This window comes from Alternaria incomplexa, assembly GCF_024043165.1.
Source record: "Alternaria incomplexa strain BMP 0042 chromosome Unknown scaffold_4, whole genome shotgun sequence".
Classification (NCBI taxonomy): domain Eukaryota; kingdom Fungi; phylum Ascomycota; class Dothideomycetes; order Pleosporales; family Pleosporaceae; genus Alternaria; species Alternaria incomplexa.
This window is the reverse complement of record NW_026249853.1, coordinates 157,562-180,041: the sequence shown is the minus strand read 5'-3', so window position 1 is coordinate 180,041 and position 22,480 is coordinate 157,562. Positions and strand designations below refer to the sequence as shown.

Sequence of the window (22,480 nt, the reverse complement as noted above, 5' to 3'; positions counted from 1 at the left end):
ATACTCAAATGCTTACATGTGCTACTCGAGCGCATGCACTCTCGAACAATATTGGCTAAAGATGGCTCCACCACCTGCTGATTTCACCTTCTGGACACTTGATAGCTGCCTCTATGTCACCTTCGGAGTGACGTGAATGTACAATATGGCAATCGCGAAGATGAAAGGGGGCTTGGACTTTGTTGCTGCACATCCTCGTGGCACATCAATGCGTGGGTACTACGGTATGCTCGCCATTCTCAGCGGTGGTGGTGGACTTCTTGATGATCAGCGCTATGCGGAGCTAAGCATGGTATCGATGCTCTACGAGCTCTTCACTGAGAATTTTGACAAGGGCGATCGATTGTTCGACATTGTTGAGGAAATTTGGGAGGATGCCGACATCATCGATGATCTATCGTCGGATCTGGGTCTCCTGTACGACACTGTCAAAGAACTCGACAATGTAGACCGTACACCCGCTTCTGACCCTGAGAATCTTGATGGACTGAAGGCATCAGTAGCAATTGGCTTCGCCAATGTTGCGCCGCTGAAGTGGGCGGTCACCGAGAATAACTTCCCGAAACCATTGCGAGAACTTGTTCAGTTCCTACCACGGGCTCAACTCTTGCCGGACGGTGCTGTGGAGAATCCTAGTGGCTATAGCTTTGAGATCCCAGTGTACTGCCAGCCAACTGATGAGCAGCGCATCAATGGAGAGGATCACTCGAGGTATCTCGTGTAAGGAATGCTCGAGGGTATTCTATATATGTAAGCCTTGTGTATAAGACACACGTCGCTGTTGACATGACGTACAGGCAGGATGCTTGAGCGTTCCAACCTAAAGTTACCCAACAAAGCTTATTGAGGTCTTCTGTGTCTAAAAGGTTGTGATTTCTCATCGTGCTTTGGTTCGAAGCTGCCCAGATAAGCCCTAGTCGCAGAACCACAAGAGATCATACCTAGGTATCTCGTCAATCGCCCACATGCGCGACGGCGGCGATTGCAGAATATACGCTTTGATCACTCGGAAGCTGACGAGATGCATTGACATAATAGCAGACTGCACGTCAAAGATACGCACGCCGGTGATAGCACCCGCCCGTGAGGCGCAACATTACGACGAGCGCGACAATTTGGTGGACTATCCTGCAGATGGCCATATAACTACCATCCGCAAGTTCGAACAAGCATTGCAAGCTCTCGGTCATTCGAGGTCTTATCTGCTCAAAAATCACGATGATCATGGGTTGTGTATGTACCGCTCCTATGACACCGCCTGCGCAACCGAAAAAATGCGCAGCCAGCTCTAATGGATCGCTTGGTTCCTTCTCCGCAGCGCTATATCGCAATCACCCAATAGGTAATCTCGGGTCGCATCGATACAAGACGTAAAGATGCGGGTGAGATGGGTGTTGAACTGTCTGATGGTGCGTGAAGAAACAGAAGGGAGGCCGGGCAAATTTTCGATGTTATCGAGATTCTGCTTGGCGCGCTAGTCCGGGTAGAGATTGGCGCCGACTGTCTTCCCGAGGGGTCTCCACTTAGGGCCCCTTCCCAGCCACTTTCAGACACATGCAGAAAGATCAGGTCCATGGTGAGCTTTGTGGCTTACCCCGCGATTCTAATCCTCGACGATGGGAAGAAGAACGGCTGAGCTTCACACATCAAACGCCTGTCTGCCGACATGGACACGCAATCTATCCCCGCAAGGAATGTGGCCAGTAGAGACGCAAGCATTGAATACATCAGCGACAACATCTTTCAATTGACACTCACCCCAGAGAACAAAGCGGAAGTATTTGAGCATGGCCTTTCCAAGCTCGACCAAGGTCAAGAGGAGGCCAGCCTCATCCTTCGGAACTTGTCCTCATGGTGTCCAGATGTCGCTGCTCAGTTTTCCCAACGCTCCACTACCACCATCTTGAAGACACCATTCCGTCTGGTCTTTCCTTCAGACGCTCGGGGGGCTTTCGACAAAGACCTGTATCCACGACAGTATTTCGCGATCTCTTATTGCTGGCATTCAGGCGACTATCCGAACCCGAAATATGAACCGCACGATCGTTGGCCTTTCAGCAAACCCTTTGTGGATGCCATTCTGGGTGAGAAAGAAAACCCTCGCATAGGACTTTGGATTGATCAGCTCTGTATTGACCAGGAAGATACTCTCGACAAGCAAATGTCTGTTGCTGCCATGGATGTGATTTATCGATCATGCATGCGTCTGCTGGTTCTGTTAGAAGACGTGAAACTGACTGAGGCGGAGATGTATCTCGTGGAGAACTTCGAAATCTCCAACATACAGTGGCATAAGTCATGGCTACCTGAGCCGGAGGTCAGACCACTCTATCTGTCTTTCTACAAAAAGATCAACGCAGCGAGATGGGTACGTGAAGCTTCCAAGAAGAAGGGGATCCTGGGGCACACGCTGATTTGCTCATTCTTACCTTGCAGTGGGATCGTGCCTGGTGCTTTCATGAATTCAACGTCAACGAACCATGGAGCGACAAAAGGCAGCGATACAGGAATCACAATGCGACGTTCTTCATGAATGGACCGGGTGATTCCATAGTAAAGATGAAGTGGGTAAATCTCCAAGTCATCATGTCTACAGCGATAGACTTGCCGTCTCACGAGAACGATATCACATTAAACACCTTCAAGGGCCGAGAAATATTCTCGGGCTTTGCGAACCAAGGCGGACCTCCTACAGCGACCATGAAATCGAGTATCATGGCCTCTCATAACAGCGTAGCTCGAAAAGGCTGTCAGAATCTTGGAGACCGCATCAGCATCATGATAAACATCAGTGGGCGTGCTCTCGCATACTACGGCGAAGCATTGAACAACAAAGACGAGGTCCTGTATCTCAGTGCACTGCTAGCCCTCACGGCAGGAGAGGCGTACCCACTCAGTATGACGGACCCCACATCGATCAGACTCATGGGCAATAAGACGTGGCTGTCGCGAAGCCTCGGTACTGGCGATACCATCATTCCAAAATTTCCCCTTGGAAGTGTGCAGGGCATCCGGCAGATCTCGACCGAAGTCATCAAAATCGACATGATTTTTGTTCAGATCCTCAGTACACCAACAGATCACAGCTTCGAGCTAGACGCTGTTGGCCAAGTGTTTCCTGGCACCATACCAACTACAGAGCCGGCAAAGTATGCCGCTGATGCAAGCAAATCGCATTTACCTGCCGCCCAGACGGACAGCGAATGCGACGAGCACCGACGGAGGTTCATCGCCACTTGTATCAGCAATGGTATTCAGTTTACCGCCAATCTATGGGAGCAGCTCAAACGTGATGTTGTACATCCCAACTACAACCAAGGCATTTTCAGAGATCTGCAGCCAAACACTGCCCTGTGTATACCAGCACAAAGGTTTTTGGACCAACTACAACGAGATGCAAGTCCAGAAACGTTGGAGGGTACTGCATTTGACGTGGATGAGGCCAACATCTTCTTGACCTGGGTAACCGATCCTCGTTCAATGTATTACATTGGCTCTCTTTCATTCCGCTTGCAATGCACCATGGATGGGCGTCAGGCTCTCATGACTATCACAAGCATTAAGGAAGACTGGAAAGATGCCAAGCTTGAGGAGCTGCAAGCTGCAATCCCTACCGATTTGCTTAACGCGAGTTGCATGACGTCGAGGATTTGGATTCTGCAACCATTGGAGATCGATGAAGGCGATGTGTTGAGATGGAGAATCGTGGCAAAAGCGCTGCTGCTCGGTGAGCCGAATTTGGTGGAGGAATTGAGACTGCACGGTAATCAACACGATGCGGTGGCAGCGTTGAAGGCGGACGCATGCGTGGGTGGTTAGGCATGTTATGGGCCTATGTACCGAGGTTGGTGCGTAGCGCAGGACACCGGACTTGCTGTCGCTAACTTTGGAAGTATTGCGAGCTCCATGAGACCATCAATATACTCCCAGTACCATCTTTACGGGCAGTTTACTTCGCTCCGGCGCACCATATGCTACATTTTTATCCAATGACTTGCTATTGTTATTGGTCATGCTAGCTGTATCATAGCGGACGGACGAGCACAGCTGCCTTTCTTGCTTATTCACGAGCCTGACAGGTAACCTACATTACTAATTCCCGCACGCCTCCCGGAAGCGCATCAATCGTCCATCCGAATTGTAACGATCACTATCACTCTATCCGAAAATGAAGTTCGCTTCCACGGAGTTCGCCTTCGTGTCGCCTGCTTTTGAGTGGCTTGTTCGCTTGCTGCAGCCTTGGGAATGACGCCCCTCCTGTGCGATTGCCCTGCAGGTTCATGCTCTCGGCATCGCCTTCAGCTCCTCTGCCACTTCGCTCCAGTCTCGCTATTGATATGGCGCCGAAGCCCCAATGTCGATGACATAAGTTTGTCGCCGCGCTCACTTATGCCTTGGGTATATATCAAGATATCGAGCTCTCTGTGAGGGCCACAATCACGGCCCGCAATCATCGCCATGGATCGCTCCACGAAACCAAGCTTCAACTTTGTGAACCTCACACACCCCGACGATCTCAAAAATGAAGAAACCCAACTGCGCATTCGACGTCTAGCTATGACTGAGGTTGGTAAAGCGAGAAGAAAACCCAGAACGAAGAGGGCGCGCAATGAAATCATCCTTGAGTTTCGGAATCCGTCTGAGAGTCGCATCGATATCGACCGGTTCGGTGGCGGTCAGCTTGATCCCTTCAACCCCTACCCCATTGAACTTGATGACTCTGATCGAGCCCTATTAGCGAACAGTAGGTGCATCCACTCGTTTTGGTCAGACTCTTTCCTGACTTGGCGTAGTCTTTACTACCGAAGACAGCAATCATCCTAGCCAGCTCCGTGGCTCCTGGTACCCCGTTGGACTCAGCGATGCGGCAGCTTTTCACAACATGCTTTCCAACTCGCAAAACTTCTTGTTCCAGAGGCGCAACGGATATTACCCTTCACAAGATGATGCCATAGCGTTGAAATATCACAACAAGGCGCTTCGCCACACCACCCAGATGATGAACGATCCGGCGAAGCGCACGAGTGATGAAGCTATAGGTGCTGTGGTTTCTTTCATGATCCACTTTGTAAGTCGCCCGTGTGACGACGATGGCGGCGAGGCTGACAATCTTCAGGCTCTATTGGGGAACTTTACCAGCAGTGATTGGCAGAAACATAGTAACGCACTAGTTAGAATAGTAGGACTCAGGGGCGGATTTCATACCATCGAGAAAGAGCACTTACGAGTTACGATCAGCTGGTCAGCATCTCCGGGTGAACCCAAGGTTTGATATTTGCTGACGCCTGAATAGGGCAGACCTCATAGGAAGCTTCTATCAAGACCACCCTCCTATTGTGCCAATGCCACGACAATGGATAGTGGACTCGAAATCTCCACCAAACTCCCCACGGACGTGTAACGGCATATCGTTAGTCTGGAAACAGGAGCTACCAATGCAGCTTGACTTTGTCATCATCTTTGATGATGTAGTCCAATTGATCTCTCTCGATAGAGCTTTCAACGAGGAACAGTTGATGCTTGCGATTACGAGCGGTAGCTGGCTGGAACCGACAATATACCGCCTCTTAGCTATACGTCCTCTAAACCACGGCAACGCCAGAGAGAACGTGGTCGAGGAGGTTTGTCGACTTGGAACTCTACTCTTCTTAGCACCAGTTTGGAGAAGTTTTGGTCAATCACCAGTATGGACGGCTGCTATATCGCGCAATCTCCTCCTTGTACTCACGAAGAACATGGTCGAATGGAACGATTTGAAGCCTTTACTCATCTGGGTGCTCTACGCCGCCGCAATCGAGACCAAGGATCTGGCAGAACGGAGCCAGTTCGTATTCATGCTTGGCATTCTGATGAGCGGCATGCAGCTCCAGGCGTGGAATGATATCATGTTGATTGTGAAAACCGTATTGTGGGTGGAAAAGGTTTTCGCAGGTACTGACGAGTTGATTCGCGACGAGGTTATGCAGATCGTCAACCACAATCCTATGAATATGTTCCCGGTTGAAACTACGCCGCCGCCAAGTTTCTTGGACGACTTTGCGGCGGAAACAGGATAGAGCTAGACTAGATCTGGAATGAAGACACCCTTGTGGCTGCAGCTACCAATAGCAAGACTTAGCATTGCTGCTTGACCTCGCTCTCTTACAGTCGTTGTATGTACAGTAAATGCCTACCACAACTGTAGGGAGCATACATAAAGCTGCCGTGAACGATCAATACTTACAGCTGCCCTCTACCTAAGTATAGATTTGCATCTAGGGTGCTCTTGTGATTTGCATACGGCTATCGTGGCAGATTGGTCACCGGAGGCCCACGGAAGAAATTGCAGCTGACCAGAGGCACACGCGCTATCATGCCATAGCAGTCGAAAGTTTTGTTCTTTAGCCAGGGAGTGCCTAAGTAAAATAATATGTATGTGCTGCATGACTTAAAGAATTACATCGTGCTGATAACTATATGTACTCTTGCACAGTCTATGATCTAGGTGCCCTTCCGTTGTAGTCCATTCCCGGCTCTACTGTATAATTTGCGAAGCAGTCATAATTGAAGTCGATTTCTGCACTGCGTTTTTGGAGGAGCTCGACAACGTGGTCGAAAGAGCAGAGACCGTTTGCATCAGCGGGACATCCTGGATGAGACTCATTGATCGGGACAACGGCGTCATTACTGATTGACCAGGTTAGCTGTGCATCGAGTTTCGAAAGAAAAGAGAATACGTACACAATGAATCTGATCTGCTTTGTTGGTTGCATAGCAGGGCAAGAAAGAACCTGAGTGGTGAAGTGGGTGGCAAACGGCACGAGCTTGCTAGCTACGAAGCTGTTTTGCCCTTCATTACCAAGAGGACTCAGCGGTGGGCCTTTGAACAAAGCCGTCAAGTTGAACGCAGTGAGTGTATCAAGGACGACAACTTCGTGCGTAGCATCGGCATAGATAGACTGGTCGAGCGGGAAGTATGTCGACGAGTTGTCGAAAGTCTCGTTCAGCGCGGAGTTAGCGCCGGGATACTGATGGGTGAAGCGTGCGATGAATTCGTCTAGGAAGCCTTTGCCTTGAGCAGCAGACACAGGGGATCCTGGGCCGTTGTTGTAGTAGAAGGACAGATCGAAGTAGTACTCATAATTCAGGAAGTCTTGTTCGTTGAAGAGATTGCAGAAGGCAGAGTAGCCGAGAGCGTGTGTCTCATACGAGCAAAGTTGGAGCATAGCGACGGCGTCGGTGGAAGTAAAGTTGATACCGCTAGCCTGCGACTGCAGACGAACGAGAGTGGCGTTGAACGCGTTGTTCGCAAACTGAGCTGCTACACGGCTACCGATACTGCCTCGGGTCGCAATGTTCGAGTTGTTGCAGATTTCGTATGGTGCGCCGGAGTTGTTCACGCCTAGAGTCTCAACAAGCAACTCAATGTTGACCTCGTCCATGTACTCGGGTACCCCAAAGAAACCGGCAGCGAAGTTTTCCGCAGTCTTCACCATCCGGTCTTGGGACTGTGTTCGGAAGACCGGAATGGTGCCCGCTTCAGTAAAGTTGTTCAAAAGATGGCCATACAATTGGCGGTACTCAATACCCAATAGGAAGTTCATGCTGCGACCCGACGGTGTTAGGAGCTCGGCGCCCAACTTGTATGTCCAATCGCTCAGGAAAGAAAGCTCTCCAGAGAATGCAAGACCAGTTTTCGTAGCGTTCGCAATTTTCTGAGCAAAGGTAGCGGGCGCAGCGCCACTGGTTGGGTATCTAGCGCCGTGACGGTAGAGCAGATGCATCTGGGTGATGTCGCAGCCATCCGGGATCAGAGGGCTGGCATCAGGAAGACCGTAGTCTGCGCTGCGAACCGAATACCATGGGCTCAAGTTACCCCAGTATTTTGTGATGTCAAAGTTTGGAGACTGCGAGCCACTGCCATGGGGCTGTGGCTTGATCAGAGGGTATGAAGATGCATCGCCATCGTTGTAAGGATACGACGGTGCTGTTTGGATGGCATTCGGCTCAGCGCCTGTGGGGGTCGCTGATGATTGTTGCGTTAGTTTAAAGACCAGAGCTCAAGGAAATATTGGTGACTTACGGCCAGGGAAGCCGACGACAGATTCTGGCGGGAAGAGTTCGGAGTTGACCTCGGCTATACAATCAACCCATCAGCATTCCGCTCTCTGCGCAGCTTCAATCAGGCTTACTGCCAGCGGGAGGATACACATCTGCACTGCTTGCGCCTGCGTTTCCAGCTGCCGAAATTGTCGTGGTTGGTACAGCTCCAACCCTTGCAAGGAGGACAAGCAGTGCGCCTTTACGGGCGGTGTTGGTCGTGATGCGCATCTTAACAATCGCAGAAGCCTAGGTCTCTCAAAAGGTATGTATACCAAGGAGAACAAGCTCCGACAAGCTTCGATGCCCAGCAATGTGGGTGTCCCAGAGACCCATCTTATAGTCCCCAAGCCCTGCAACGGTGGAGAAAGGCGTTAGAGTTGGGCATTTCGCTACCGAAGGGATACACGCGGCTCGTAGTAAGCGTCGCGCAACCAATGGGATGCGGAATTATGAACACATGCGTTGACCAATACTTCGGTAGCAGGGATGCCATCACTTCAATGACAGCACTGACGTTTGCGGGATGCAGATATCACGGTACCCAGGTACTCATGCGGTAAAGCATGCATTGGTGCGGGGGACCTTTGCAGCTGCTAAGCCCTGGTCCACGATGACGGCGTTGGACTATGCTGCTTTGGGTGCCGCACAACGGCGTTCTTGTCCACCTTTGAGCATATCGACAGGAGCACGTGGCTGGCGGGTTTATGGTGACGAAGGACTCTTTGTAGCAAGATACGCGTTGAGGAAAAGTGTTCAGGCTACATTGATGCGGAAATAACCCGGCCAGAGTGAGTTAATCGGTTTCGTCATCACATACGAGTCCAGTTCGCTTCCTCTCGATGTTGACGACAAAGGCTGATATTGTCATTACACGTCCACAGACTATTTATACATGAAATCGAGAAGACCCCCGTTCTCGCCAGACACAGCAGAACTCAAAACGCCAGTGCCAATGCCGATGTATCGATGAGACGCAACAAATTAAACACCGCCCAGAACGACTGATATGAAGACCCCGGTACCCACCCATAACTACGATCTCATCAGTCATTAATATGTGATCCATCGACGCCGAACACAAAGAGAGGAAGGTAGCATCCAAGCCGCCATATAGCGCGTGAGCAACGCGACAACGCCTTACAAGCAAGAAAGGAACAAGCGCAACAAGCTCAAAAACTCAAACTCATGTCTGTTCAACAAGACGGAGAAAAGAAGAAAGCACTAAGCGATAGGCCATCGAGTACGCAATCCTTGTGTCCATTGCCCGTAGAGGATGTCGGCCAGTATCCCCTGCTGCTCCATACCAGGCTCGACGTAACCAGGCAGTTTCTTCTCGTCAAAGTAACCGTGGCCATCAGCCCCAGAGCCCTTCTCGCCGACCACGAAAGCGCTCTGGCGGCGTTTGTGGGACTTGAGGTGAGGGTTGTTCTTGGCCATTACGAGCTTTGGTCCCTTCAGCGGAGAGCCCGAGTTGGCGATCGGTGTCCCATTTCGTGTCGGTGTCGATATCGGAGTGTGGTCATACTCCTCTGAAGACTTGCTGACGGTCGATGTAGCTGCACTCGTAGTGCTCGACCGAACACGTGTTGTGCCTGTGCCATGCACGGTCGTACCACCCAGGCTAGTGTCGCTGGTTTTGGTGTTGTGCTTCAATGGCGATTGCGCGGGCGAGACTTCTATGCCGAGAGCGTACGCAAGCTTTGTGTCGTTTTTGAGGCGGTCCACCATAGCCTTCAATAACATGAATTCGCCATGTGGGTCGATTTCGTCAAGATGCTGCCAGGCCTGCGCAACTCGTCCGATAGCGTCGCGTTGATGGGGCGATGCTGTGTCAGCATGTGCCTCTTGGAATACTGAGTCCAGGACCTTGCTGTACGCTCGGCGACCGTATAACGCGTCTTTGGTGATTGGCATGTGTCCATCGGGAGCAGGTGGCTCGTTCTCGTTGTTCATGTCCAGTGGATGGTTAGACGTGGGAGGTGATGGGCGGAAGGTGCGCGCTTCGGGGTTCGGCTGGAAAGACTGGTTGTTCTGAGCAGGCGGGTTGCTAGGGGGGTTTGAGCGAAGTGCTGCGCGACGTTCGCCCGACGAGACGCGCTTGAAATGTCGTACGGTCGATGGCGAGTTTCCAAATGTCAGATCGACACCCAACGGCGACTTGTTGAGATTGCTGACGCGACGAGCGGTGGGTGTATCGCCAGACGGAACGCGGAAAGCCGTGGCTTGGGAAGTTCTCCGAGAGGATGGACGTCGTCGTGCTGGGAGTGGTGAATCGGTTATGTCGCCCAAGGGTGCTGCATTGAGGTCCATCCGTTGCATCATGGATTCGACTTCATCGTTGCCTGAGGAGGGTATACGGGCCAGTTTGCGACGCTGTTTCAACGTCTGGCGTGCTTGAACGGTCCCTCGCTTGACGGTATCAAAGTCCCAATCGTCTTCCTCGGCTCTGGGAGAGAGATCGACCCTGATGAACTTGTTAGCATACTGTGTGAGAAAGTCCGGCGAGTTACTGACATGGTCTCTTCATAGTACTTGGGGTGCGATGCCGCTTGTTGTTCCCTTTGGGCGTCGTACATTTGCTTGCGCTCGACGAGCTCGCGCAATGCCTCGACCTTGCCCGCGCGTTGGACGAAGCGGTGTTTGAGGAGTTCCTTCGCGGTCGCACGTCGATCCGGATCCTTGATTAGACATTGTGCGATGAAGTCTTTAAAGTCTTTGCTCCATTCGTCGCCCTCCAGCCTTGGTGCAGGGTTCTTCGGAATCGTGAAGAGCACCTTCATGGGATGTGACCCAGCGTGTGGCGGTGCGCCCTCTGCCAACTCCATAGCGGTGATTCCGAGGGACCAGATGTCGGCTCTGAAATCATAGCCAGCCTCCTGGATGACCTCGGGTGCCATCCAGAAGGGTGTACCGACAAATGTCATGCGTTGCGATTTGATATTTGTGAGTTGTGCGGCGACACCGAAGTCGGCGAGTTTGACCTTGCCTTGGTCGGTGAGGAGTACGTTGGCGGCCTTGATGTCGCGATGGATCTTGCCGGTCGAGTGTAGGTAGTCTAGCCCGAGCAGGAGCTCTCGGCATGTGATGGCGATGTGTGCTTCGCTGAAAGTGCCTGGTGCCAACTATGACGGTTAGTCTAGCTATGTGATGTCGGTGGTGTGACTGCGTACCAAGTCGGCGGCCGAGCCTCCCCCCAGATACTCCATGACTATCCATAACTTGACGCCCTTGACGAAGCTGGTCTTGTATTCGGTGATGTATGGGCTGTGGCAGGTGCTCAGCAGCGAGATCTCGGCTTGGATGTCGGCGAGCTCTTCGCTGCTGTCTTCGAGGTCGATGTGCTTGATGGCGACAGTCTCGCCCGTTGTGCGGTCAATGGCTTTGAACACCTTTCCGAAGCTGCCGCCTGCAATGGTCAGTAATGGCAAATCGACCAGGCTATGTCAAAACGTACTGCCCAGCTCCTCCATGACTTGATAGTTTTCGGCCATGGCGGGCGATTACAACGTCGCTAGGCGAAGCGCAATGGCTGAGAGATATGGGATGTGGTCGGGGTCGGGCCAGGATAGATGCAGTGGTGCTTCGGCGGAAGAGTGTTGGGATAGGAATAAGACTCGGCTGTGGTACTGGGCTGCTCAATTGCGCCGCCGTTGTGGTGTATATCAGAGTATCGCGCAGGGTCCAGCCCTATCATCGCCGAGGCAACCAGCCTGATCGTCAAACAAACGCACATCCCCGCCGCGACTTTTTGGCGGAGATTGGCATGACGTCGGTAGGTATCAGTGCTGTAGAAAAACAACACAGGTCGGGCATGTCCAGGACAGCGCACCAGACGTCGGAGCAGTGTCGTAGAGCCTTTGGCATCCAAGACCAGTTTGTCGACGCCAAATCCAGAGCAGCCCATTCCTCTCCTCTCCAATGTTGCCCTGCATGAGCTCCCCACTGCGGCCGTCATGCAGCAGCGGCTACCAAAACCGTCAGCCGTCTTGCCAATAGACGTGTGTGGTGGTGCATCGTCTGCGCCTCATCCCGCCGAGGTTTACTTTTCCGGTTGCTGAGGGAAACGTGGGCTAACGACATGGTGCTGCGAGGCACTCCAGGCATGTCAAACCTACCATGCCACTCACCGCCAGCTAGGCTGGATTACGAACAGTCCTCGTAGCCTGAAACAGGCCGCCTGTACAGCGCACTCCTGGCTGTTGCTGCAAATTAGCACGAGGGCGACGATGGGCCTCCATGGCTGTCTAACCGCCAGGGCAGGCGCACCATGTTATCCGTCGCGGTTCTCCTCAGCAACCGCAAAATTAGAGTCTAGGACAAGATGACCACTACCCGTCGTTGACCGGACACTCGACGTGCTACCCAGCTAGCTCAAACTTGACGGCTACATGGGTCGTGTTCTGAGGTGTCAAATTACGTGGCCCGACCCCTCATCTCCGCAACATGGCAGTGTCGTCTCGAGAATGTGGGACCGAGCATGTGTTCGACAGCAGACTGCGCGTGTGGTGACCTGTACGTCTGAGTATACTATGGAGCAATGAGCGAGCGGCAGTAGATACAAGACAGAGCAGACGTCGCCCTCAACAGACGGACATTGGTTCACCGTCTCCACACAGGGCCTCCGTCACGAGACTAGCCGCGCAAGCAGTCCCTTGGACATGCAGCCAGGAGATGGGTTCCTGGATTGGGTTGTTGATGGCCTGAGCACGGCGCGCGTGAGCGACGGCTGCACAAAGACTGCGGCTTCGGCTGTAGGAATCTCTAGATACTCGTTGCCGCTCTGAACTCCGTGGCATGCGCTCTTCAATGTCTTTGGTATGAGTTCTTGCGCCGCTGGCTCAACGCTCTTCAAGTCTTGGTTCTCGTGGTTTAGAGGGTCGCTCCTTCTCCGATTGGTCGGCCTCCCTACAGCGCTTCTAGCCCTTTATCTCGAAGTCTACGGCAGCTCCCCAGCCGCCGCCTCGCTTATTCTTCACCGACTCGCTCGCCGCGCTCGTCTCTCAACCATTCTCTGTACGCTCAAGGAGGGACAGTACGTCAGCAATACCATCTTCTTCGTCGGAGGAGCAGACTCCATGGACAGAGCACAGACACCGACAACCCTGCACGACAAAGGGGCCGAGTCGTCATCCCAGTCGTCAATAATATCCTCCAACGCCCCCGACTCCAACGCCTCTTCTCAGTCTTCACCACCCAAGACCATGCCGTCGCATTCTCGGTCCAAGACGGTCGACGTCATCGGGCAAGGCAAACGCCTGTCCCTGCAGTTCCCCATCCAGCCAAGTACGGGCATCAGTTCACCAACCTCCTCGACACGGTCGCGCCCGCAATCATGGATGAACGGGGCAACGTCTGTTCACTCGCCCGAACCCGAGGATTCTACTTCCGAGACAAACATTCTGGCGGTTCTCGCTGCTCAAGAGCGCTATGTGCTCGAACTCAAAGAGGAGCTCACCAAAGCAGAGGCTGACCTGAACACGCTGAAAACGCACTGGACCCATCACGAAGCGAACAAGCGTCGCAATGAGGTGCGCAAGGTCGCCGCGCTGCAGCCTCTGAACACGTCGCTCGCCAATGCTCCACCGGGCCAATACGAAGACGATGGTTCGAATTCGTGGATGCAGAAAGAGATGGAGCGCAGGAAGAACCTACTCAGCAGCACCAAAACATCCCAACGGAAGGTCTTCAGCGGCTCGCGACATCTAAGAACCCTATCCCTACTCTCTCCCGACCGCCTCCAGTCGCCATCATTCCCCCAGCCACTCGATCTACACGACGACCCCGCTTCCAGCTCCCGACCGCAGCTTCCTGCACGGGCTTCCACCTCGTCAGAGATCACACGACAGGTCGTCAATGCCGGCGAGCACGACCGATACGACATGGGCGGCATGCCCACCATACAACGTGAGCAGCTCATTCGGGCTGGCACTCAGATGGCGCAGGATTTCAAGAAGGGCCTATTCACATTCATGGAGGATATCCGACAAGCTACGGTGGGCGATGAAGCCGTCAACACGGCGGACGGCAATACTGGAATACCAGGTGTCAAGAACCCCTCTAAATCTGGCCGCAAACCGTCCGAGGGTCGCCCCGCCCTTAGTCGGTCCGCCAGCTCGAAGAAGACCACACAACAACTAGGTTCCACTGGCGACGACTTCTGGAAGGAGATGGGCCTGGGCGAGCCCAAGACTACTGTAATCAACAAGAAGACGCACGCACTCAAGAACACGACGACCCCGCAAAAGCAGATCCGCAAAGTCGCATCCGAAGAAGACTGGGATAACTGGGACACCCCCAACGAGTCACTTCTGGTCGACTTGGAAGACTCCAAGGACAGCTCAGATGAATCGGATGCGCAGACCTCGCCGGTATCCGGCCCAGGCAGCTCTCGAACTAGCACCAGCACTAGATACCACTCGAAGCGTCACGATTCCAAGGCATCGTCGCTCACCTCCATCAACCAAGAAGACCTCACACCACGAGAGTCAAAGCGCAGCTCCATCCCATGGCCTGATATGACCAAGGTGTCACCCAGCAACCTGAAGCGTACCGCATCACATCTAATGAAAGAGTGGGAGAAGCAGCTCACCCCGCCCCCGGAATCGAGGAGTGAAGATTACTCGCATGGCGATTTTATGAACTGAACGTTTGAAACGGTAGTTGCATTTAGCGATTTAGCATTATGACGCGACGCCATTAACAGCAATGTCTAATTCAGTGTTGAAGAACTTGTTGAAGAGGTGGTTTGCTGTGTGGAAAAGTTCAAGGTATAGCATGGCGTTGGCGTAATTGTACATATTGGAACCTAGCTTCGGGTAGACATGTACCGTCGTAGAAGCATAATGAGAATCCGAATACCTCAAATCGACGCGACCAAATCGCTTGCTTGCAACATGTGTGAAGACATCCGTGACGCTGGAGTGGCGGTGCCAAGACCCACCTGCCCGGCATCTCCCGTCCTCCGCTCTGAACTCCGCAAAAGTTCCCGGCGGCGGTGCATCGCATCGCCTTTGCAACAGTATCACTTGTACCTCACGCTTGCTTTGTGCCGCAGTCGTAATCAGCTTCAAGAAGATGGCTTTTCCAGGAGGCGTGGGCTCCATGCCAGCCGCCATGAATCCCAATGCAGGCATGTCCGAGCAGGAGCAGCAAATGGTGAAAGCAGTATGTGCGACCTCGTCTCCTCTATGCATTTGCGGTGGAACAGGATAGCATGTCGCGAGGGCGTAGCTGGCTATACAAGGCTGTCAGATAATGTGTTTGGGGAATCATGGCTAACGTTCGAGTAGATGCAAATGGGTATGGAGTCTTGCATCGGCAAGACAGTAATGGCAGGCGTAATGGGTGGCGGTCTAGGTGCTATGTTTGGACTCTTCATGGCTTCCGTATGTGGCCAAACAACTCATGGTCTCGAAAGAAAGAGAAGGCGCGACTGACATGCACAGATGCGATACGACACCCCGATGTCACAGCCCCTCCCCGTCAACACGCCGGCTACAAAACCTACAACCGCAGCCACCGGCGCAACGGCAACGGCAGGCGTCAAGCCTTCGACGATAGCTGCCGGTAGCGTCAACTCCGCATCCGCAGCCACTCTTACCTCAGCACCCTCGGCCTCTGCGACTGCTACCCTTCCAAACCCCACCGCCACCGGTACCGTACCGCTTACCGACCTCCCCCTACGCCAGCAACTACGGGCCGGCCTGCGCGATATGTACCGATCCTCGATTTCTAGCGGCCGCAACTTCGCCAAAGTTGGTGCTATTTTCTCAGGCACCGAGTGCGCAATCGAGGGCCTCCGAGCCAAGAACGATCTGTACAATGGAGTGGCGGGGGGCTGCTTGACTGGGGGTATATTGGCAAGAAACGCTGGGCCGCAAGCCGTGGCCGTAGGATGCGCAGGCTTCGCAGTTTTCAGTGCGGCTATCGATGCGTATATGCGTATGCCAGAGGACGAGAGAAGCAAACCTATCGCGTAGTGTCTGTGAGGCGACCATCACGACGATGAGTCGAACCTGGGATGGAATTCATGTCATTGATGTATGTGTACGATATACCACAAGCGATGTTGGGGTAGACTCCCGACTTAGCATTGGGCGGCGTTTGGAGGATTCATTCTATCGAGATTCCCGACTTTACGAACGAGACTAAAAGCAATATCGAGGGCTATGGAATATAATCTTAGTCGTCTCTCAGTGTTACAAAAAAACGTTCGACTCAATATATGTTGAACCAACGTCGACTTATCTACTTCCAGCACGAGGCTCCCATTACTGCCACCAGCGCGATCCGGCCAATCAAAATTCGTGAGGGTCTCACACCAAAAAAATCGGGCCCCACCGCCACCATCGCGAAATCTTCTACCACACCAGCGGCACGCCCTAGTCATATTGATGATCCAAACCTCGTAAACTTCCGAACTTAATATCAGGGTCTCAACTTTTCACGTACAACAAACTGAAACCTCCTGTTTACCGGACTGCGACTGCTGCCGGTCTACCACGCGATGGCAACACCCACTGCGACCCAGCAAAAGCCTGTTCACTCGCTTATTTTGGATACGGGTCCATTGATCAAGAACACAGTATCGATCTCTACTATCATCAACGCCGCGGAGGAACTATGGACTACTCCTGCTATTCTCTCCGAAATCCGCGATGAAGCCACACGGTCACGTGTACAGACAACATTGATCCCATTTCTGAAGATAAGGAATCCTCAGCCGGCAAGCTACGATGCAGTCATTGCGTTTAGCAAGAAGACAGGTGATTATGCGGTACTCAGTAGGCAGGATTTGGGTATCCTAGCCCTGGCTTACGAAGTGCACTGTGACAGGAACGGTGGCGACTGGGGTCTGAGAGAAATACCAAAAGGAGAAATAAAGAGGAGGCCTGGAGAGATTGAGCAGTTGAACGAGGAGAAATCGCAGAGTGGGGGTCTTTCCACATCAGCAAAGAAGCGCAAGAACAGGCGGAAGGCAGGCAACAAGGCTACCGAAAATACCGCTGAAGATGCGACGGAAGGCGTACAGATCGGTTCCGGATCCGTCGAACCAGAGGATATTGATGAAGGCTGGGAGCAGCCTACAGGCAAGCGGGCGGCGAAGGCCAGAGCGCCCAAATCTACGAAGTTCAACTTCAAGCCCGCAGCGGAGGTAGACAGCAGCCTGGAACAAGCCAACAAATCGGAGGAGCAGACTACCCAAGTCGAGGTAGACGAAGAAGAAGGTGGAATAGCTGTCACTCAGGAGCAGGTCGAGGAGCAAATACATGAGCAGGTTGTTGCACAGGTTCAGGATCAGGTTCACGAGCAGGTGCAAGACCAGATTCACGAGCAACTTGAGAAACAGGGCAGGGGAGAGCTCGAGTCTCAAGCTGTAGAGCAGGCGGAGGAAAATATCGAAGAGCAGGTCCAAGAGCAAGTTGAAGAACAGCTTCAAGAACAGGCTGGTGAGGAGGGGCCAATCGACCAATCGGCGGCGGTCGAGGTGCCTACCACCAACATCCACTTCGAGCAGAAGGCAAAGCTCTCACTCGCGCCTGAGACCTCCAGCCAGCAGGATCTACCAACCCAGCAAGTCAGCTCTGACGAATCAAAACTGGCGCAGGAACTGGAGGACCTCTCGGTATCCCATCACGCCACTCAACAACCTACGCCCCCTACGACTGACGATTCAGCTGCGGAGTCTGACTCTGATGGCGACTGGATTACCCCACAGAACCTTACAGAGCACCAAGCCAAGGACGGAGCCATCCAACCGCAAATTCACACAACAGCCAATCGCCAGCTGGACGTAGCAACCATGACGATCGATTTTGCGATGCAAAACGTGTTGCTCCAGATGAATCTCCAGCTTCTCTCCACAAACATGCAACGTATCAAGAACGTCAACACCAAGGTTCTCCGGTGCCACGCCTGTTTCAACATCGTCAAGCAAATGGACAAGCAATTTTGCCCCCGCTGTGGTCAAGCAACTCTACAAAGGGTTTCCTGCTCTACAAACGCCGCTGGAGAGTTCAAGATCCACTTAGCCAAGAACTATCAGTACAACAAGCGTGGCGATAAATACAGCATCCCCAAGCCCATCGCCGGTACTGCAAACACGAAGTGGAGTCATGGTCAGGGAGGAGGCAAAGGCGGTTGGGGTCGAGACCTCATCCTTGCTGAAGACCAGAAGGAATACACGAAGCGCGCTGAAGAGGACAAGAGGACCAGGACGAGGGACCTCATGGATGACAACTACCTGCCGGGCATTCTGACAGGCGATCGGGGCAGAGCCGGTGGCAGAGTCAAGGTAGGCGCAGGCAAGAACGTCAATGCGAAGAAGAGGACGTAGGATGCTGTTGTGGCTGCCACTGAGCCAAAGCAGTTGGGGGCATGCAGACTTTTGGTCAGGCGGACTCGGATGATCTGATGTGGTGATGAAAGCCATCGGGTCACCCGGCTTACTGGGTTTTGGGCGTAAAGGTTTATGGCGAATGGTGTTGAGCCACGCTTGGTTGATCATCGGAAGATATGTCTCAGATAGATGCATGATATCCTAAAAGTTTCTATTTGTCCTCTGGACTTTTGAGTAGATGGCCCCCTGCCGCCTCGCTTCACCTGTCCCATTCGATTGCACACAATCCAATGTCTGACGACCGTACGGCAACATGATCCTCCAACCCTTCCAATATACCTCCATGCACCACACGTTTGTATTCTGAATGCGCACGATGGGTATCGTAGTGCACACCGCTTGTGTATCGCCGTGCTGTGATTATGTGCCATATCTGCATTGTCCAGTAGTCTCGCTTCCCAAAGCGCCACTACGCCTGTGACTGGGTGGCATAGTGGACCCGGGAAGCTGATTGTGGCTCGGCACGCTCGGTTATCTTATCGAACGTGCGGCCTCTATGTAAGGGTCAACGAGCTGCATCCAGACGAGCTGTATGCCGATAACACTTCAAGATACTCGGCACATCTTGCTGCATTGCTACGGACGCAGTAGTGCGTGCGCAGGTCCTTAGATCGGCAGTATGGCTTGGCATATCTCTTACTCCGTGCTTCGAGTTACAGGGTAGTTCTTTGAATTCTACGCAATATACCTGTACTCAGCATTCAGCCCCTGTGCTGCGGATGTGAAGCCATGGGTCCGTGTCTTGGAAGGCCTAAGGATATGACTCAGCACCTGCAGGCACTCATTGGGGCGACGTCACTATAGTCTGACAGGATATGGTGCATACAGCGATGCTATACGATGCCATCAATCGTATCCTAAGAGCTGCCTGAGAGTGGCTCAGTCGCAGGAAAGTGGCGTAAACCTATCAGCTCGTGATGTAATCGACAAGCCAATGCGCAATGATTTTGAGCGAAAGGACTGGCAGTCAGCAAGTGTATTTCAGTGGTGGCTGAGATGTAGTTCCAGACTTAACCTCAAGCTGATGACCCTGCGCGGGTTCAGACGATCGGTGGCCGTGAAATCTGCCCCAGTGGTATATCGTGATTCGGAGCTGGACGCTCTCGTGTCTCACAGCTGCGGAAACGTGGCGTACAGTGACAGCCGAGTCCGTGTAACAACGCATTACCCTTACATCGCTCCTTACATAGCACACATGTGGACTGTGCCCAAACGCCTCGCTTACGTCAATTCAATCCAGCTTGAGATGTTGCGATTGGTTCTGGGGGCTCTTCGGGGGTGGATCACGTTTACCGGAGGTGCAGTAAAAGAGCGCTTTGTGTGAATGGTAGGGCGCCTCGAGACCCCAGGCGACTGGGAAGTGACTACCGAGGGGCCAGCATGTGAACGGCGTGGTATGAGAGTATACAAAGACCTCTGTTCCGTTACCATATTACTGAGGCCGCGATTGTCTTGTACAATATACTTGAACTTTGTCTTTTATTGAGTCGTTATGGCGATTCTTAGTATTCTTAGCTCTTGGACGTCGCTTCCTAGATCGTACTTTAGACGCGTAAGTCTTGTTCAATCGTTTGTTGTTTCCTTCTTCAGCATCATCACACTTACCCACTCCAGCGATCGAGATCGAGATTTTCTTACATGCCCGAGTTCACCGACAGCTCTAAACAGCTCGCCTCCTCCGCGGCTAAGGAAGTTCCGACCAAGCGCGGAGACCATCGCACCAGGATCATTGCTCGTCTTCGCGATCAAGAAATCCATGTTCCGGATGTGCATTACATATACACGGACTGGGCAGCTAAAGTGCACCCGGATGTTCTGGTGCTGAGACAGCATCTAGAGGGATACTTCCAAACGTTCATCAGTACCGAGAGCCAAAGGAAGAAGCAACGTAGGGTAGACAACGGACTCTGCGCGGGATACTTTTGGACACATGTGGAACCAGAGAAGTTTGTTATTCTAGGAGAGCTTGTGGCCTGGGTAACTTGGCCCAATTCCTTTTCGCGATTGTCGACTGACGTAACCTGTAGTTCTTTTTCTGGGATGACGAGATCGATTGCGGTACTCTGACAGATGATCGTGACAAGGCCGAAGCTTATTGTGACGATACAATTAATTTCATCCGACATTGCTTGCAGCCAGAACTCTCTGGCGAAGTTCCGGCACCGGGGCGGTTGCACAACTGCGGTCCATGGGTCAACATAGGAAGAGCAATGCAGAAGGGCCAGTCGAGAGGTACGTCCATCCAAAGTATGCTAGACAGTTAAAAGCTAACAAGAATTGCAGAAGCACGTGACCGGTTTGCTGAAACCATCTACGACTTTATCCGCGGCGTCAAGACATCTCAGGCTACATGGGCGCAAGGGATGTCCACTCTCGAGGAATACACAGCGCGCCGTTTGAGAACTGTTGGTACAAACCCGTGCATTACTGTCATGCAATGGGCCTACAACCTCACTCTTCCACCGTCAATCTGGAACCACGAAGCTGTAGTAGCCATAACGCGCGAAGTAGCCATCTCCGACTTCCTCTGGAACGACATTGTGAGCTTGCGGAAGGAAATAGACGACGGCGATATCGATTCTGCCATCCCGGTGATGGTATGGAACGAGGGATGTAGTGCGCAGGTTGCCGTTGATCGATGTGTGAAGATGGTGGAGGAGAGCTGGGCGAGGCTGTTGGAGGCAGAGACCCGACTTGTGAAGGCGCATGCTCAAGAGTCTGAGCATACCAGGCGCGATATCGAGACGTTGGTTGGCGGGTGTAAGGACGTATTGGTTGGACATATGGTTTACTCGTGAGACTTTTAGGCAAACTCCATCGAGGACCACGCTGACTTTAAGCCAGGCTCAAGATTCCGCGCAACATGTCCGCAGCAAAGATGAACGAGAAGGATTGCAGTTTCTGCATTATCCTATAGAGCCGAAGGCTTGAGAGGCGTCGTCTGCTGTAGATAAAGTGAAAGATAGACCCGGGGGGCAAAGAGCAGTTTCCGTTTATCGTATATACGCCTTTGTTTGGTTTGAAGATGGATGGCTCGCGACTTGGTATCAAGGGTAGAACGGACTCTCCTCAGTACAGATCGGAACAATACAACTTCTTCTCTGGACGTGATCATTGCCGTCATCGTGGGCTCTCCTGTGTAGGGTCAGCTTTGCAGAAGCAACGCGAAACTCCCCTTTTGCCAGAGCTAGGACCACGTTCATCGGACGAAGAGGCCGGGTGACGTACTCGCCGTCATTCTCAACCGCGATAGCGAGTTGCCAGAACTTTGTCCTGAACTGCCAATGTCCGGAGCACAGTCTGCCATCGTGCGGACCACTTTCAGGCAGACAATTGACGTGGTGCGGGTGGGTCGTGATTGGTCGGGCGGCGATGTGTCCGAATCGCCAGGAGGAAAGACGCGTCTTTGCCTTAGCTTCCGCAGCCGGTACCATACTTCATCCCAGCGTCAGACCTCATGTCATGCCCTGAAATTCAACCTCCCACACCTATTGCTCATCCGCCGTCATACTTGACGCTCCTCTTCATGGCTGTTCTTGCAGCCAGGCGCCGTGCCTACCCCGACCGACGCGCTACTTGCATTCCTACGCGTCCAAGTGGCTGGGTCCATACCAATGCCTGCAGGGCTTCTCCATTCGTACACGCTGCTCTACCACACTGCCGTACCGACGCGCCTACTCGAGCTCTTGAGACTTTGACGGCATGGGCAAGCATCGCAATACTGGTGGAGACTTGCTAAAACTCAGGCGACATGAAAGAAGCCTGATCCGAATGTGACAGGAGCCAGCGTACGGCGTAGAAGCATCTAGGTCATGTATACCTCGGACCAAGGCCTGGTTACCGCCAGGTTCCGACGGTTGCTTTCCACCATCGCATGTCGCAGAACCGGATAAGGTGTCCAAACCCTCACCTCATGGTCGGGGCCATTATGGAGACCAATCTCGGCTCGGCTGAGCTATCATTCGACTTCCTCGAGTCCATCTCGTACCGCCGGTGATC

At 52.8% G+C, this 22,480-nt stretch overlaps 8 protein-coding genes across 8 annotated transcripts; 6 read left to right on the top strand and 2 right to left on the bottom strand.

The window, feature by feature from the left end:
* Window positions 1-145: 145 nt before the first annotated feature.
* J4E90_003251 (uncharacterized protein) lies at window positions 146-724 on the top strand (the record flags this gene model as incomplete). Its single annotated transcript, XM_051432822.1, has 1 exon — window positions 146-724. One exon carries the CDS (start codon window positions 146-148, stop codon window positions 722-724), a length of 579 nt encoding a protein of 192 aa, XP_051292720.1.
* A 942-nt stretch (window positions 725-1,666) lies between these two features.
* J4E90_003250 (uncharacterized protein) lies at window positions 1,667-3,819 on the top strand (the record flags this gene model as incomplete). The annotated part of the gene is made up of 2 exons (XM_051432821.1): window positions 1,667-2,368; window positions 2,437-3,819. The coding sequence occupies 2 exons, from the start codon at window positions 1,667-1,669 to the stop codon at window positions 3,817-3,819; spliced, it is 2,085 nt and encodes a 694-aa protein (XP_051292719.1).
* A 639-nt stretch (window positions 3,820-4,458) lies between these two features.
* J4E90_003249 (uncharacterized protein) lies at window positions 4,459-6,056 on the top strand (the record flags this gene model as incomplete). Its single annotated transcript, XM_051432820.1, has 3 exons — window positions 4,459-4,744; window positions 4,794-5,241; window positions 5,294-6,056. 3 exons carry the CDS (start codon window positions 4,459-4,461, stop codon window positions 6,054-6,056), a joined length of 1,497 nt encoding a protein of 498 aa, XP_051292718.1.
* Window positions 6,057-6,473: 417 nt separating this feature from the next.
* J4E90_003248 (uncharacterized protein) lies at window positions 6,474-8,310 on the bottom strand (the record flags this gene model as incomplete). The annotated part of the gene is made up of 4 exons (XM_051432819.1): window positions 6,474-6,666; window positions 6,721-8,005; window positions 8,063-8,116; window positions 8,172-8,310. 4 exons carry the CDS (start codon window positions 8,308-8,310, stop codon window positions 6,474-6,476), a joined length of 1,671 nt encoding a protein of 556 aa, XP_051292717.1.
* Window positions 8,311-9,303: 993 nt separating this feature from the next.
* On the bottom strand, window positions 9,304-11,573 carry J4E90_003247 (uncharacterized protein; the record flags this gene model as incomplete). Its single annotated transcript, XM_051432818.1, has 4 exons — window positions 9,304-10,546; window positions 10,597-11,204; window positions 11,253-11,488; window positions 11,537-11,573. 4 exons carry the CDS (start codon window positions 11,571-11,573, stop codon window positions 9,304-9,306), a joined length of 2,124 nt encoding a protein of 707 aa, XP_051292716.1.
* Window positions 11,574-12,899: 1,326 nt separating this feature from the next.
* On the top strand, window positions 12,900-14,726 carry J4E90_003246 (uncharacterized protein; the record flags this gene model as incomplete). The annotated part of the gene is made up of 1 exon (XM_051432817.1): window positions 12,900-14,726. One exon carries the CDS (start codon window positions 12,900-12,902, stop codon window positions 14,724-14,726), a length of 1,827 nt encoding a protein of 608 aa, XP_051292715.1.
* A 457-nt stretch (window positions 14,727-15,183) lies between these two features.
* Window positions 15,184-16,061, top strand: J4E90_003245 (uncharacterized protein; the record flags this gene model as incomplete). Its single annotated transcript, XM_051432816.1, has 3 exons — window positions 15,184-15,246; window positions 15,372-15,467; window positions 15,528-16,061. The coding sequence occupies 3 exons, from the start codon at window positions 15,184-15,186 to the stop codon at window positions 16,059-16,061; spliced, it is 693 nt and encodes a 230-aa protein (XP_051292714.1).
* A 4,058-nt stretch (window positions 16,062-20,119) lies between these two features.
* J4E90_003244 (uncharacterized protein) lies at window positions 20,120-21,279 on the top strand (the record flags this gene model as incomplete). The annotated part of the gene is made up of 3 exons (XM_051432815.1): window positions 20,120-20,458; window positions 20,509-20,713; window positions 20,765-21,279. 3 exons carry the CDS (start codon window positions 20,120-20,122, stop codon window positions 21,277-21,279), a joined length of 1,059 nt encoding a protein of 352 aa, XP_051292713.1.
* Window positions 21,280-22,480: the final 1,201 nt, after the last annotated feature.